Source organism: Vanessa cardui, chromosome 2, assembly GCF_905220365.1.
Source record: "Vanessa cardui chromosome 2, ilVanCard2.1, whole genome shotgun sequence".
NCBI lineage: Eukaryota > Metazoa > Arthropoda > Insecta > Lepidoptera > Nymphalidae > Vanessa > Vanessa cardui.
The window spans coordinates 1432648-1450130 of NC_061124.1; the positions used below are offsets into that span (position 1 = coordinate 1432648).

At 29.8% G+C, this 17483-nt stretch overlaps 1 protein-coding gene across 2 annotated transcripts; it reads right to left on the bottom strand.

Moving 5' to 3' along the window:
• Nucleotides 1–401: 401 nt before the first annotated feature.
• On the bottom strand, nucleotides 402–17313 carry LOC124535641 (uridine-cytidine kinase). Of its 2 annotated transcripts, none has more exons than XM_047111928.1 (6): nucleotides 17104–17308; nucleotides 14507–14766; nucleotides 13837–13976; nucleotides 13037–13134; nucleotides 11291–11339; nucleotides 402–5118 (listed from the first exon to the last, which is right to left on the bottom strand). In XM_047111928.1, the coding sequence occupies exons 1-6, from the start codon at nucleotides 17293–17295 to the stop codon at nucleotides 4976–4978; spliced, it is 882 nt and encodes a 293-aa protein (XP_046967884.1). In that variant the 5' UTR covers nucleotides 17296–17308; the 3' UTR covers nucleotides 402–4975. The 2 variants fall into 2 exon arrangements, with proteins under 2 accessions (XP_046967884.1, XP_046967875.1); XM_047111919.1 differs by lacking the exon at nucleotides 402–5118 and adding an exon at nucleotides 10057–10605 and having other exon boundaries at nucleotides 17104–17313.
• Between the last annotated feature and the right edge of the window lie 170 nt (nucleotides 17314–17483).

Sequence of the window (17483 nt, forward strand, 5' to 3'; positions counted from 1 at the left end):
GTATTCTTCTATATATACATTTCTGATATATATATTTTTTAAATAGTTAATTTGTCGTTATCATATCAAATTTAATCCCGATTTTCTAATCGACATATATAATTTATTTAATAATACTTTTGAGAAAAATAATACAATTACAAAGTAAGGTGAGCTGAGATGGCCCAGTGGTTAGAACGCGTGCATCTTACAACATCGTGAGGAAACCTGCATGTGCTAATTTCATCGAAATTCTGCCACAAGTGCATTCCACCAACGCATTGGATCAGGGTTGTGGAATATGTTCCAAATCCTCTCCTAAATGGAAGAGGGAGGCCCAGCAGTGGGAAATTTACAGGCTGTTACTTTACTTAACTTTTACTTTAAGTAAGGAAAAGAAAGGAAAAGACATTTGATTAAAATAAAATAACTTTATTGATAATCTTTGTACAATATTTTGTGTTCACTAAATAACAAGCTAAATACTACGGAAAGGATGTGGCATTTCATATATAGAGTATAACAAAATTACAAAAAATAAAAACAATCATTATACATCGTTGAATAAATAATTAATATTCTATTTTAAATTAGTAACATAGACGGCAACTTCGGTTACGTAACTTACATAAGTACTCTTATTTAAAATGATTTTTTTTTCTGTTAGAATTTAACGAACCCACCACGCCTTATCTACGGACGAATCGGTGTTGCACGTGAACAAAATTTTCCACTTTACAATGTTATTATCAACACTGGAACATTCGTCCGTTTCAAACCATTACCGATTTACTCATAAAAGCTGCTTTGGGATTGGTGTGTCTCATAACGCAAGTTATACCAATGATACAATAGTGTTTAACTAAATATCCACAATACAACGTTTATAAATAAGGCATATTTATAGATGGCAACACATACAGTCCAGATAAAACCTAAATGCGTCTTGAGATTATTAAGGTCTAAATTATATGTAAATTATAAAGTCATTTAATATAAGATATATTAAATATATTTATTTGTTTTAAATAAAATATTTTGTTTGTTTTAAATAAATAGTGGATTAAAATTAGGGATTTCATTTTCCTTCCATTGTTCTTCTCTTTCTTGGGATCCTTAAATTCTGTTCGGCTTAATTTAAGGGACGCATTTAAACTTTATGCTAACTGTGTGCACAGGTATTTCTTTCAATTAATATGGTAAGTTAAAAAATACAAAATTTTATTAATCAAGTACAGTGTCTCTATATAAAAACAAATAGTTATTCTTTGGCATATTATAATTAGGCGTCATGAGTTGTGTTGACATCGAATAAAGATTATCTTAAACTATTACTTAATTACAGAATTACGATAGAGATTTTTTTTAATAACTTATAACGTGACTATCGAGTACTTTGTACGAAAAAAATTGACTGAATTATATTTTAGACTTTATAATATCTATAAATAACATATCCATTATTTAAAATACAATAATTATAAATTATTAAATTCTTAGAGAAACAATGTTTTTTTTTTACATTTATTCACTCTGTTAGACATAAATGGACTGTGGGGTAAGATTTACAACATAGCAAAAAATAATGCGTTAAATTGCAATCATATTTCACGGTTCACAATATTTCGACACAGAAAACAGTCACAGAACAATTATAGGTATAATATGATTAATATAAATATAATATGATTATTTTTTTGTAATTAGCAAAATTTTTAACTATCAAATAACGACAAAAGAGTAGTTTTAGCCAAACATAATATTGCTGCATCTAAAAGTCCATTTAAATCTGAATCCGTAAAACAATACTGTCTCTTTCTTTCGAGTGTCAAATCAATAAAGACAGAATGAGAGAATACAAGTTTCATTAAACACGTTATAACCACCGTTTATAAGCAAAGCCTTTAGAATATACAAGTTAACAAAAAAAAAAAAAAAAAATCGGTAACTTTGATTATAAAATAACTTAATTAAAATAACAACCAATTTTAACAGCCTCCAATTGCTTTGCAAATACTTTAACATTTTTGGTCAATTTGTTTTACATTTTTCAATAATAAATTATATTAAAAGTCAATTTATTTATCTGACTAGTAACCATCAGTCATGTATGAGTTCATATATGAGTTCGTTTGGTTTTTACGAAATAATATATCACGTCCAAGGCATTACCGGAATTAAATCGGTTATTAAACATTTTCTTCGACGTAATATACAAAATTAAATAAATACTTCTTTTACCGCCTAATGCATCAATACCTTGTAGCGTAATACTCAAAAAAAAAAAAAACAGAAAACGCGTGGTCGCCTGTCACAGAGTTTGGGTTTACCTTTTGCCGTAAAGTTTGCATAATTCAAACACATAATTTCTGAATCATAAAAAATATTCTTTTGCCTATTGATGTTATGAAGTCAGATAAATTTTGCTATGCTTTTTGAAAGTCATTTTCACTTCTTGTCGGTAAGACTAGTATATCAAGTGTCAATTATTTTATATCTATATTATCTTTATCAATAAAAGCACAATTTATTTGTAAATGTTAATATTTTATAAAACATAATTTGATGCCTACTCTATTGTATCTAATCTCTTATCTTATTTAATAGGAATAACAATATTCAAAAATGATATTACCTACCTCTTTCACACGTGTGACGTTAAAAGAGGTAGATACATATTTAGAGATTGTGTAACACAACTCGACAAAAACTATCATTTTTGCCGAATAAGTTTCCAGAAATAAATATAATAAAAGATAATTTTAAAAGTGATTATTGCTATTTTTAACTGTTCACTCATAACTATTGTAATAAAGTTATAATTAATATAGGAGTTTTGTTCAACGAAATTTATCATACAAGTTCTAAAAAGGTAAAACAAAAATTTAATTTTAAAAAATCGAACTGTCTTAATCTCAAATATTTAATAATTATAAATTAAAATTTCTTTGTATTCAATTTGTTTTTAAACATTTAAATAGTTTAATTATTGCATTACTTACTCTAAATTGATTACGGATTTATAAAGAAATTGTATTGTTCAAGATCTACCAACTCCCAAAATTGTTGGAGAATAACACGATATTTAATGAAGTGGATTAAAGCAATGGTTAGGTTCTAAATTATTGCTAATTGGAGATGATGTTCCTCGGCAGTACTACATAACAAGGCCACCGTACGCCATATTGTTATTAAAATATAGATAATGCAAATTTAATGTTAAGCATTAATCTGTACAGCTTCCGTCTATTTTTGGATTAAGCGAAATTGATAACGAATAAACTTAAATATATTAGGATAATGTTTTAGGTAGCGATTGATAGCTTTTAATAGCTAGAAAACAAATTTCAATTTAAAACATTAAAAATATTAAGTCAATAACAAAGCTACATAATATTCTTAAATATAATAATAAGTACTAAAACCACCTTTACAATTTAGAGTGACTAGTGTAATATAAGACGAAGATATTTTTTTTTAATTTCAATTAAATATATGAAAACTATTACTTATTAATTACACAGGTAAAGTTTAGCTGCAGAACTATAAATCAATTTAAAATTATCGCGTTCAGATTTATTTAATGGTAATACACTAAATTTAAAAATATAAAAAAATAAATTAAAAAAATATCTTGCTATTTATAGTCTAATTATAATTCTAAACATTATTTTTAATTATGATAAAACTTTGGATAAGTAGCTAGGCATATTTAGAAATGTCTTTGACTTACATTAAAAAAAAAAATGTAAGCATAGTATTTTTTCAATCTTGTTGCGTTTAACAGAATATCTTATTAGTTATAGTAGATATTAAAGTTTATTTGAAGACTTAATCATTGATTGTTATCTTATTAATATATTAAGGCATCTAATCAATAACAAATAAATAAATAAAATATTTAATAAGAAGAAAAACTTGAAAAGATAAATCTAACGTCTAAAATGTAGGCCTGGCCTACTTTGGATGCTAATCCTCGTCATTTAATATAGGTAAACCGCTGGGAGCTTGGCCCTACTGATAGTCTGAGCTTAACTTAATTACTATTAACTAATCTTCCAGCTAATATGTCGCTGACCACCGTCAGTTATTGATGTAAAGGCACTTGATATTCTAGCGACTGCTTGCCAACACTACGTCCCATAAAAGATACAGACAAAACAATCATATCACCGGTATCAATAAGTAATAGAATTTTAGATGAATGAGTAAAAAAAAATAAGTCAATTTGATTATTGGCAATCCATTATTATAGGAATCAGTTAAATAAGTATATTAGTATGTACTAACCTTTAAATTGCGTGTGTTATTTATTACACGTTTAATCAATTCAGTAAGATATTTGCTTCTAAATATGATACAATAATTTAAAAAATAATAAATAAAGCCATTTAACAATATATTATCTGTCTATATAATTTTATTGCTAGTTATCTCTTAGAGTCTCGAGTGATAATGTCGTAACGCATACAGGCGAGTGCGCGGTGTCCCGCTGATTGTCAAGAGGGCCAAGCTCACGACGGTTTTGATAAACTATAGAGCAGAGAGCTCGTAATCATGTAACATGGTCTATTTTACGTGTAATGTTAATTTTTTTGGTGTGAATAGAGCATAATTAATTTATTTTAACTGGAGACTTTATTTTATTTTGTTAACAAGACTTTAAACGTGCTTTTTAGTTAAAATTCTAAGCAATTTCACTATATTCATTACAAATCTTCTCCTAACTATACTTTGACGTATCTAGGCACAATCGCTTTAAACTGCATATATTCTACTTCGAATTAATTAATATAGCAAACGTTTAAAAATAAGGTATTAATCACGAATTATCCGCTCGAAATCAATCTCATAAATGTTGCCACTTCTTAAAATATTTTTGAATCAATTACTCTCATTATTACATAAACTTTGGTTGTTTTAGTACGAACTAGTCAAACCAGTCTCATTACATTTCAACTTTCAATAATTTCTTTCTTTAATAACGTTAATTATCTTAATGAGGGCGCCCTCCCTTACCGCTCCGCTGTGGGCTGCTGGGCACAGAGGGCGCTAGGGTCGACACCTGCAACTGCACCTTGTCCGAAGAACTCTTCTTCAAGTATTCTGATATGTGCTGCACGATCAAATCGATGGCGACTGCAAAGTAAAAGAATACTCTAGTTAATACAAAACTACGATGTTAATTTTCATACGGCATAGAAGTATTGAAGTTGGCGTATTGGTAAGAAGACTGCTCTTCAAGGCGTGGGGTTCAGGTTCGAATCTCGATAGACGATATAACCGAAACATAATGTAGAATTTGTTTTCTGTTTCATTATGGGGTAATTATTTTTATATTACACAGCTGAAGTATGCATATATGGCATATTTCGTTTGTGATAGATTGTAAATAATTTTACAAATATTTTGTTAGTCGTATCTATTCTATTCAATTATTTTTATGTACGAGAATAAAAAAACAATAAAAATAAAACAAGGTTCATTTGCAAACACTTTATTTTTGTAAATTGTTGGCTTAAGTTGGCTTATTACAATTGTTGCTTAATCTAAAATATTACAATATGCAAATAAGTTCAGAATTTACTCTTTCAGATTTGTGCAAACACATAACACTCGATTACATTTCATTTGACAGTTGTATTATTTATATATTTGATTAAGAAATAAACATTAAGAACATGCTCATTAATAAAACATATATTTCATATATGTATTAGGATTTAACTTTCCTCATTTACTACACTACACAGTATTTATTTAATAAAATTATATTTGGGCATATTGAATTTTTTCCTATTATTTATTCGAGTGTATTTACGTTTAGAAATAAGTTGCGTCATTTACCCCCTTTCCCCGATGGTATTTACCATACAGCCTAGTTTTTTGTAATTATACATATACTTAAAGAATTTATCTTCTTTCTACCATGATTATTATGGTAACAAATATTTTAAAATAAACTAAAAGAAAAGGTACATATTTAAAAATAATACTACAATTTTATTGTAAAAACAAAGTACAGTAGGATACATCATACTAACTAAGTACACATTATGACAGACAGTTTTTATTTTTATTTATTTACGGATACGTTTGTTTTTAAACGTAATTGTATTAATTTAATGTAATAAATTTTAACATTCGAAGCTTTGCTGTAAAATATTCATATTACAATGTATTTTGCTTTTAATTATAATGCTTAGTATTAATATAGGTAATAGCGTCTTAAATTACAATCTTAGAATAAAAATTTAAAAGGTTTTTTTGAACGGTTTTTTTTATTTTTACTAAATTTTATCACATATGATTTTATCGGAATTCGGATGGAGATCGCATAGATTATTAAAGAGGCTTTTTGTAATGATCAATAAAAAAAATATATTTTTTTTCTAATACATATTAGTAAACACGTAATACATTGCTCCATACACAAGTGAAATTTCATGATGGAAACCCGTTTTATTTAAGGTAAAATGCCGATGAATAGAATTAAATCAGACGATTTATATGTATGCTCATACTATACGACTGTATAGATTAAAGTCTTTGCATGTTATAAACAAAATAATAAACAGATCAAACTTTATTATGTATATATTTGGAAAACCAATAATATTACAATAGCGACATATAACACTATTGAAAAAACTTATATACTGGAAAATCTATAGTTATTAGTGAAAATGAATTAATATTGGCATTTATTTCGGAATTACAAACAACCATTCAAATTTATTTTTCAAATTATAAAATGAATTTTAAAAATTTTGTGCTATTCTTTGAGATATATTTAAATGCACATCAGAACATTCTAACAAACAATTTTGCAACTTTGGAAGACTGGCATAAAATAAATAAATGCATATATGAAACATGAAACTATTATATAAAATTATACTGGTCCTGCTTATCCGGACCTCGATGGTACGGACATTTGGTAAATGTGGACAGGATTATTTAAATTAGTTTTTTGTCCGATTTCTTTTCCTATACCGTTTATCCGAATAATTTTAAACTTTGTTGTTTTTAAAAAGCATTGCTCATGCTTTGCAATGCTTTTTAACGCTTTTTAACGTTACAAATGTCAGCTAAACGAATATAAAATTAGAAGAATACTTGTGCTAATTTAAATTAATCCGGACATTCAGTAATCCGAAAGGAGTCAAAAGTCGAAAGTTAAAAATAACTAATAAATGGTTAGTTTTAGTGTCGAATCTATTTCGTACTAGTTGATTATTAAATTACTGAACACCTTTCTCTTACTCTACGATTTGTATCAGCCTTATAATTATGTAATGGTATAATTATGTCATCCTAACTAATAAATAATACATTGGAAAAAGACGAATACATATTTGAAATGTTCAAAATAATATATTCCATAGTATATAAAACTAGTTGTAGTTGATAGTATACTTACAATTCGATATTTGAAAAACATATGTATGTAGTTTCACAGTATTATTACTGTACATCCTAGTTTCGCTAACATTAGTTGTCAGGCAATCTTAGATGTCCATCAACCACAATGACACGACGATGGCATTCCTCGACAAATAACATCAGAATAACCGAAATAATTAATAATGAAATATAAAAAAAAAACATTTCTTTCTTTCTTTCAAAATTACTTCATAATTTTCCAGATAATTAAAATGCGGGTCTCTCCCTTGAAGACAAAGATTACTAAGAGATCCCCTGAGGCGCTTCACCGATGGTCTTAGACTTGACCATTTGTAGGCAAGGCGTCTAACGCTGGGGTTTTTTGTACACCCTGCATTAAGACGGGTCCTTTGAATGCTTTGACAAATGCCCAATGTAGTCCTCCTAGTTATCAAACCTTATATTAAATTGTATAAACTGTTTTAATGGAACAGTTCTAGTAGGAATTTTCATCATCGCATCAGATAAAACTTTTAAATTTAATAATGGCATTTTTAATAAATTCTTAAAAGTGAAAAAATGCAAACAACCTTTTTTTCAAAATTTACAGAAGTCAAAATAAAATATTATTTATGGACACGTACAATAATAATTGTGTAAATTATGTTATGATTAGAAATTATAACATATTCAAGTATTTCCGCTGTACAAAAAATCTAAACAGATTTTACGGAACATATACAAATAGTTGCTATCCTTCTTCAATTCCATGCACAAGGAAGAAATAGCAATACTTTAATAAATTACTTGATTCTGTCTCATCAACCTGCACTAATAATGACAAGCTCATTTTTCTCCCCAATACGAATTGCGCTTCAACAGGAAAATGCTGCTATAGTAATGTCTCCAAGAGTCATCATTTGATTTAATATATATTTAAGATATTATTTAAGTCATCAATTTGAATAATTATCATGAAAAAAAATGAATTTTTTTCATTATTTAGATTTGAGATCGCATATAACAGAATTTTAGCAGTAATTGTTTCAAACATTTTTAAAGAATAAAGTAAGCATACCAAACTTTTGTGTTTCATCATTGTGTCATGAACATTTTAAATCAAATCTACAAAAGCTTACTGCCGATGTGTTTGTTTACATAAAATTATCCATAGTCTATGATTTCAAGTCCATATAATTTGTTTATGGAATATTTCAATGATATTTTGTGTAAAAACATTTGTGCAAAATGTACACATAATAATGTTACTGAGACAGCTTCAGATTCTTATATTATTTGAATAACTCAAAATAATAGTTGTATTGTACCATCCATTAGGATAGCTTTATTAATAGATCACATATGTACTGTTACATATTTCACCACTTGACATTAATATTTCCGTTAAATATAGATATGCATTATTAAGTAATGAAAAAAGGTAAAAATAAAAATGTAAATGCCTTCGACCGAAAATAGTTAACTAAAAAAAAACAATTATACATAACTTAGACTTAGGAATACAATCAACGAAGATTGGTAATTACAATCCATGTCAATTTATACAGATTACGAATTTAGCACTCTCACATTTTGTTACAGTCTATGACAGACCATTCAGGTATAATATTTTGTTAATTGCTGGTAACACCACTGAGTCGATTATTATAGTGAAATTCGGTACAAAGCAATCTTGAACCCTAAGGACGAATAGGCAAATTTTTTAATTCTTAAGTTGGTAGAAAGGTTGCAATTTTTTTAATAAGGTCCAAAAATACCTTGCGATTGAAACCGCGTGCTCAGCCAGTATAATAAATTTATAAGTCTATTTATGTTATGTCAAAATTCGTCTTGTCATCACTATTTCTTTAGTTTTTTGAAAAATTTTAGGATTAATAGCTTTATTTACATTGATTATTTATATTTTAACTATATCTCTTTAGTATTGGACTGGGGATCTTAGCTTCACTTAATTGTTAAATGACGATTCAAAAGTGCTTGTAAAAGTCCACTTGAATAAAGATTATTTTGGGTTTGATTTTGATCTATTATTATTATACTAGTTGGCACCCGTAATTTCGCTTGCGTTTTAAGAGCATGTTCTTAGGAGTTGAGGATTAAAAAGTAGCCTTCTTCTTATGGTTCAAGCTTGCTTATAGTAAGTTTGATCAAATTCGGTCCAGTGGTTTGGCTGTGAAACAGTAACAGACAGAGATACTTTCACATATATAATAGCACAGATACACAAACGTGTTCGATCAGTTAACGAACGCAATCAATAATCATTTTCCAAAAATTAGAGGAAAACAGATGTAAATTAGTATTTTACAAACATTATTTTACTAGTCTTATTTTTTTTGTTGGTAACACTTAAACTTATCAGTGGCTGCAATTGAAATATAGAAAATTGCACTGAACTAATTTAAATTTTTCTATATAACAATAATAATAACGAAAGACGATTTATTGTTATATCTATATATAGATTAGTGCAGCATGCAACATATACAACAACAATTTCATTTATAATTCATCTCGTGCTCGACAGTGAAAGAAAACCTCGTGAGGAATCTGCATGTGTCTAATTTCTATGAAATTCTGCCATGTATGTATACCATCAATCCGCATTGGAATAGTATGGCGCACTGAGCCTCCTCCTCAGCGAGAAATTGCCTTAGCCTAATATAAAGGTTCTTACTTCACAACATATACATTACACTAAAAGTATCTTATTAACATAAATACATCCAGAAATTGCATCCATTAAAGTCAATACCTATTTATATACACAGAATTATAACATATATAACCTTTTTTTGTGTTATTATGCCAACATTTTTATATTAAAATTACATACATGTTATATAAAAACAAATGAATACTATATATTTATTAAACCTGAATGGTCAATCATAATCAACGATCAGTGCAAAAATGATTTCATCTTTAAACTTAAATATGTATTTATCTATGTATATAACACATATACATATTATATTAATTAAATATAAAAAAAATACAATGTATTAGACAAAATACCTCCACAGTCAATTTGGGACATTTTTCCTGATTGCCAGACATATCAACAACAAAACTATCGACTCAGTGTATCTTCAGAACTGCCGGACATCCTCCTCCCATTGGCTTCATCCACCTCCAAGTGTCCATTACATCCGTTTATCTCTGGACGCTTCTTATACATAATATCCCATATATGATGCACGATAAGATCAATAGCCACTGCAACAATGGAAAATCGACTTTAAAATGCAACCCATAAAGTCGAATTTAGATTAGCAGCTACATAAGAGCATAGCCGCTGCAAGAAGGGATGTTTTTTTTTTAAGAATGACGTGACGCGCTTATTGCAGTGGCTATGACCTTAAATTAAACTTACCTGTTCAAATTAACATATATAATCTGTACACCTATTAAACAAACATTGTCACTTCTCTCTCATTGACGGGGTACGTTGATTGGATTGTAATGAATATGTATCAAATTATTTAAACGTACTTATAATACATATGTTTATGGATAAAACGTCGTTTTATATAATTTTACTACTATTACACTGAGTTTGATACGTTATTATGTATCTGTGAATTTTTTTTTATTTTTTTATCTGTGTTTAATTCAAACAACATACTTATTTGGATACTACTTAATGATTATAGGATTACGCGCATTGTTTTTCCAATCAATCCATAAAATTTCGTTAATTCGATTTGGGGAATATTTTGAACGGGATGTAAAGAGGGGGGGGGGATGTATCAGTGCATTTATTAACTAACAAGCAGGGACATATAACAAAAATGATATAATATACAATAATATATAAATTTCAGTAGAGTATGATCTATTAAGCGGGATTTTGTTTTGAACGCACACGACAATTTAATGGTAAAAACACAAATCAACTCACCCAAATTATCTGCGCCACGAGGAATGATGACGTCGGCGAATTTCTTCGTCTGCGAAAACGATAAAAAGTTATTAGATAAATTCTCACCTTCTCTTGTGTGTGTTTTTGAATATTATCATTTTTTAATAGTTATAGCTAGCTCAACTAGAATTTTTTTCATTATTATTACTTATTTTCAATAAATAAATAAATACATAAGCATTGGACAACATCACAAACATTACTCTGATCCCAATGTAAGTAGATAAAGCACTTGTGTTATAGAAAATAAGAAGTAACGATGGTACCACAATCACTCAGACCTAAGAGAAGTTAGAAAACTAATGAAAATCTTCTATATCGACTCGGCCAGGAATAGAAGCCAGGAACTCGGAGTAGTGTATCCACGAAAACTGGTGTACACACTACTCGACCACGGAGGTCGTCAATAGATATGAGAAGGAACTTTATCGGCTGAACATTTACGAGCTTTCAGTAGTATCGGGGCTAAGTTTGGTATAGGAGCTATTAGTTTGTGTAGAAAAACCATGTTCAACATCAGTCTGATAGTTTTTTTTTTAATGAAGGAGAAATGAGGTTTGCTTTATAAATATTTAAAAAATGTATGATATACTTGTTTAAGTAGGCTTTTTCGAGTACCATTGAAACCTTGTTTAAAAAAAATTGCATGTTCGGAATGTAAATTCCGCCAATCAAAATCCCCAGTACAAGAATTTAATTGGTCATTTACATAAATCGCATACAATGTAGAAATTGACAAAACAAAACGTAATACGTTTCAAAAATTGAGTAAACGTTTCCTTTATGTTTCACTGTGTTTTTCTTATTTAATTTTGGGACTTTCTTCCTACACAGGTTCGACAGTCCTATTGTCCCATCTCCCTTTTGTTTAAACATTATTTACTATTAGTAGTCATTTCATTGAATTCCAGGAGCACCCTGGCAGATTCTGATAGAATAATCTTACTAAGTATGTTACCCTTAAAGTATTTAATATGTAAAAAACGATGAACGAAAGCGAATCAACTCTTTCATAATCAAAATACTCTCATACAATAACACTATTCCACATGACTGTACCATACTACAGTTTGCTTCAAACAAAAACAGCATAATGTTCATTTTAGTTAATAATAATGAATTTCTAAAATGACTTGATATTTAAGTCAAGTCGAGCATCTTTCGTGCAGATATACATTTATAGTATGACAAAAATTAGATGTAGCATCGAAAAATGCAATGAAATGAATATAAAACCGATAACTGCCGATTTCGTCTAACCAATAGAAATAGGACGCTTGACGACCATTTGACGCTATTCGTCGCTATAGATTCTCGCGACAGTTCAACCCGAGAAGGCAAGTTCATGTAAATCGACGTGCCAAATTGACGAATATATTAGGGCATATGATATTACAAGTTATTTATTACGTTTGTTTTACACAAATTCACATGAGAAATAAATATTGATAATTTGGGCTAGCGTACTCAATTCGGATGTGATCGGTTTTACGAATTTTGCCGATGCTACATCTAAGTTGTGTCGTACTATACTTTCGTTGTAAAGCTGAAAGTTTATTTTATTTATAATAATTTAGCGTCATTACTACTTTCTAGACAATGTGCCAAATCTTATTTTGAGTGCACTTTAGGGTTGTACTCTTGGCTTTATTTACTTCATATCGTTCTTAGAAGTTTAGCATTCGAAGCGTTTCGAGTGAAAGTGTAAAATAATAAATAACTTACCGGAAGACAGAACTCCTCGAAGGCCGGCTTGACGAAGTTCATGTATTGGTTGAGAACTTGTTCAAGGTCACGGCCGCGCTCCATGATGTCGCGCGGCACTGGAATTACAACGACATTAATGTTCCATTATGCTCTTTCTATGAGCGTGTTAATTATGTCAAATTTTTACTCGTAACAATTATATTTGTTTAATGTCATTACACTTAGGTATAGTACGACACATTTTTTTTTAGGTTGGTTATAGGTAATGTTTTACGAATTTTGCCGATGCTACATCTAAATTGTGTCGTACTATACTTATTCATACTTAAATTAAAAAAAAATTCTAGCAGCTTGCCACAGGATGTACCTTCCGTACTATTCCGAGAAGAATATCATTTTGTAATTGTTTATAATGTTCAATTTGACAAGTTATTCATGTATCGATAGGTACATTATTTTGTGTACTGTACCATTTGTGTCCCTATGCGTTGTTTTAGATACAGTCAGCATCATAATTATACAAAGTAAAAGCGAAAACTACCGAAAACACAAAAATATATCTATAATGATAAGAAAATGGAAGAATATCATTTGATCACAAATGATATTCTTCCATTTCTAATATTTAAAATCGGAGCACGAACTTTGTTAAACATATTACTTAAATCAAATGTGATTTCTAAGCAACACCCACCGTGAAAAAAAAACGTAATCTATAATAACCTAATATAATAAAGCACATGAAGTATATTTCACACATTTAGATATTTATAACTTATTGTAATGTTTTGTTTATTACTAGCTGTTTGATAGCTTACCTCGTCTTGCAAGCCTGGTATCCGAATCAGTATCAACGAATAGCTTCATGTGAAAGAGTTCCCTGACTTCCGGGAAGTAGAACACCAAGATACCTTCGATGAGCACCACATCAGCTGGGTAAATGGTATGTGAACGATGGCTGTTAAAGAAAAACATTAAGGTAAAACCATGTCTTATATACGCATGCCTTGCCTCCTTTAGCGAAACGCAAAGCAAATTCGAATTCGTTCAATTCATTCACTCATTCAGGCAAATGCAAATTCTTAACAGAATATAAAAAAAGAAATAAAGTTTACACTTTTTTTTTTTTGACAACATCACATACATTGCTCTGATCCCAATGTAAGTAGCTAAAGCATTTGTGTTATAGAAAATCAGAAGTAACGACGGTACCACAAACACCCAGACCCAAGACAACATAGAAAACTAATGATAATCTACATTGACTCGGCCGGGAATCGAACCCGGGACCTCGGAGTGGCGTACCCATGAAAACCGGTGTACAAACCACTCGACCACGGAGGTCGTCGACACTATGCATATGAAATATGAAAAAATAGCCGTAGGTCCTTTCATAATCTTCTTCTTTAATAATCTTAAATATGAGAGAGTTTTGATACAAAAATATCATAAAAACAAGCTTAAAAGATATTTGGGTAGATTATTAACCTTATTGAGTTTGAAATGTAGTCATATTCAGGTACTTCAACTTTCTTTCCAGCGAGTATGTCTTTGAGTATCGACAAAAGTTTCTTGTCGTCAAATGCGTCCGGGTGATCGAAGTTGAACTGTCCACGTTCAGCTCTCAGCCTCTCGGATGGCTTTAGTGTTCTGTAGAAGGAGTCTTGGCTGATGCAGACCACTCGCCTCTCGGTCTGTTCTTTGTGCTGTTGTCCAAGCTTCTCCATGATTCTTTGGCATACTGTTGACTAAATTTTTAAAGAGTTTTATTAATAATACTCAATTTTTTTCTAACGTGCTTCTGACCGGTCGGCCACAGGTGTCTATTTCGGGAAGGAAAACAACTGCGCAGAAAACATTATAAGGCAAAAGGGTACTGATCTCAGTTGTGATAGTATGGAATGCAATGCAACTGAAAGATGTTCAGGCACAGTTAAGTGCGAGGGGGAGTTTAAGCACAAACAACTTTCAAACTCCAAGCTGCTATTGAAAACCTGCGACCTAGTGACCAAACTGGGTTTAGAACTCAGGAACCAACGATCTGCTTTCTTGGTGGTAGGGCTTTGTGCTAGCCCGTCTGGGTAGGTACCACCCACTCATCAGTTATTCTACCGCCAAATAACTGTACTCAGTATTGTTGTGTTTCGGTTTGAAGGGTGAGTGAACCAGTGTAACTACAGGCACAAGGGACATACCATCTTAGTTCCCAAGGTTGGTGGCACATTGACGATGTAAGGAATAGTTAATATTTCTTACAGCGTCATTGTCTATGGGTGATGGTGACCACTTACCATCAGGTGGCCCAAATGCTCGTCCGCCAACCTATAACATAAAAAAAAATCCGCATTTTTATAACCAATAAACACATGGGACAGTTTTGACATTTGAACTATTCCTAAAGCATTTGTTTCCAATTGTAATATTTTTAATTTATTAGAGCCATTTTTTTTTACAAATTTCAATGTAGGTTCTACATTCCATCAATAGACTTAAAGTATTGTTAAATATTGCTATTACTATAAAAATATATACTCATATTCCCAATTCAATTTTGAAAACTGTATTCACTACTTACCTCAATAATAGCAGGCATTAAAAATAGATAAATATTGTACTGTTCAAATATTACTTAACATAAAATCTTACTGTTTGGGGTGTTTATTTCTGACTATAGATTTTGATAATTAACATCAATAGAAGGTTCCATGTTATTTGGGATTCAAAGGCAAATATAACATTACCCATGTGACCTCAGATAACATCAAATATTAATTTATTAAACAGAGACTAAAGCTTTGATTAATCAAATAATCATCCTCCAAAATGCCTTGCAGAGTTGGGTATAAACATTCCTGATTCATATAATCTCATTAATAGTATAATATTATTCTGTTAAGGCAATACCTACTTAAATTTTAAGTAAAGTAACAGTCTGTAAATATATTGCTGGCCTAAGACCTTTCACGTTTGAGGAGGTTTGGATTTTATTACACCAAGCATTGGAGCAATGCCGTTTGTTGGATACATGTGTGGCAAAATTCTATTGAAATTAAACATAATCAGGTTTCCTCATAATGATTTTCTTCACCGAGCATGACATACATTATGAATTAAAATATATTTAATTTAATTTCATCCTATGTTCAATTGATGATGATGAATTATTGGTTATGCAGACTAATAGGCCATCCAGTTAAAATTTTACTTGCTTAGTTCTAACAACAACTATATTGATATTCGAAACATCACTTTTGCTATAAAATTCAAAAACAAAGCGAGTTCAAGTGCAGAAATAAAGGATTTATGTATTGATATGATATATCATATCAATGTCGAACTTTTTGTTTAGCTTTACTACTCCTCTGATTGAAACAGTTATGAGTGTAGCACTAATTGATGTATTATTTAAAATATATCATCATTATTATTATGATACATTTGTATTGGATGCATATTAGTTACAGTTTAATAGACTTGTATTATTAATTAAATCCGAATCCAATTTTCCACTTTCACTTCCAATTTTTGTAACAATTTCTGTATTCTGTATAGCAAAATATTGTTTTGGTTGTATTGCATTATGATTAGTTGTGTTAATAGGTATAGGTATAATTATATATATAATTGTTACCATACATACATATATGTTATGGAGTATTGTATAAATTAACGAAAAATCAATACCACAATCAATAACAAAATATTTTGAAAGTTTTTACTAAAATGGCAACAGAACTAGAACAAGACTTAATGAAAAACAATATTAAGAATAAAATTTATGCCAACTGTTTACTATTGCAATCGAGAACGAAAATAATTCATCATCTTCGCATAAAAGCAAGAAATATTCTGTAGAAGTGTCTTAGTATATTAACGGATGTTTATTTGCTAACAATGCATGACTGATAAGAGGTTAGTACACATTCTCTTTAACAACACTCCGTGTCTAATAATAAGCGTGAAATTTGTTATGTAGTACGTTTTGGTAAATTAACCCTATCCATTTTTGATATACTGCATTGCATAACCACTTGGTCATGATATAAACGACGCAAAAATCAATAAAATTGCCTGCGATCACTAACCTTGCCACTAGCTGTACCACCTGCTACTCCTATCAGAAACGGAGTTTTGCTCTCAAAGCCATTGCTTGCGGTGTGCTCTGCTGGTTTCTCACTCATTTTATGGGTATAAATGTATTTCCTAGATATTCTTACACCTAAAATACCACAATTCACTGCAACACGACCCTTTTGAAGGATCTGTGACAGTGACATTTTTTACAGAGTGTTGCTTACGGGTTGGGTTTAAAAAGTAAAAATATAAAATGTTTATTTAACTGTCATTGACCGTGCTATTATAATTTGTTTTACTGTCAAATAAAATTTGAATATGAAACCTTTTCTCAGATTGATTATAGTTTAGGAGTATAATTTAATCAATTTCCTTTTTTTTTTTTTAATGA

Excerpts from the sequence above, each read along its gene's own strand:
- LOC124535641 (XM_047111919.1), bottom strand. The coding sequence starts at position 17,295 with ATGTCACTGTCACAGATCCTTCAAAAGGGTCGTGTTGCAGTGAATTGT. Across the intron at positions 13,135-13,836 it reads TACCAGGCTTGCAAGACGAG|TGCCGCGCGACATCATGGAG; the intron begins GTAAGCTATCAA and ends TTGTAATTCCAG. Across the intron at positions 10,606-11,290 it reads TCGTGGCGCAGATAATTTGG|TGGCTATTGATCTTATCGTG; the intron begins GTGAGTTGATTT and ends CCATTGTTGCAG.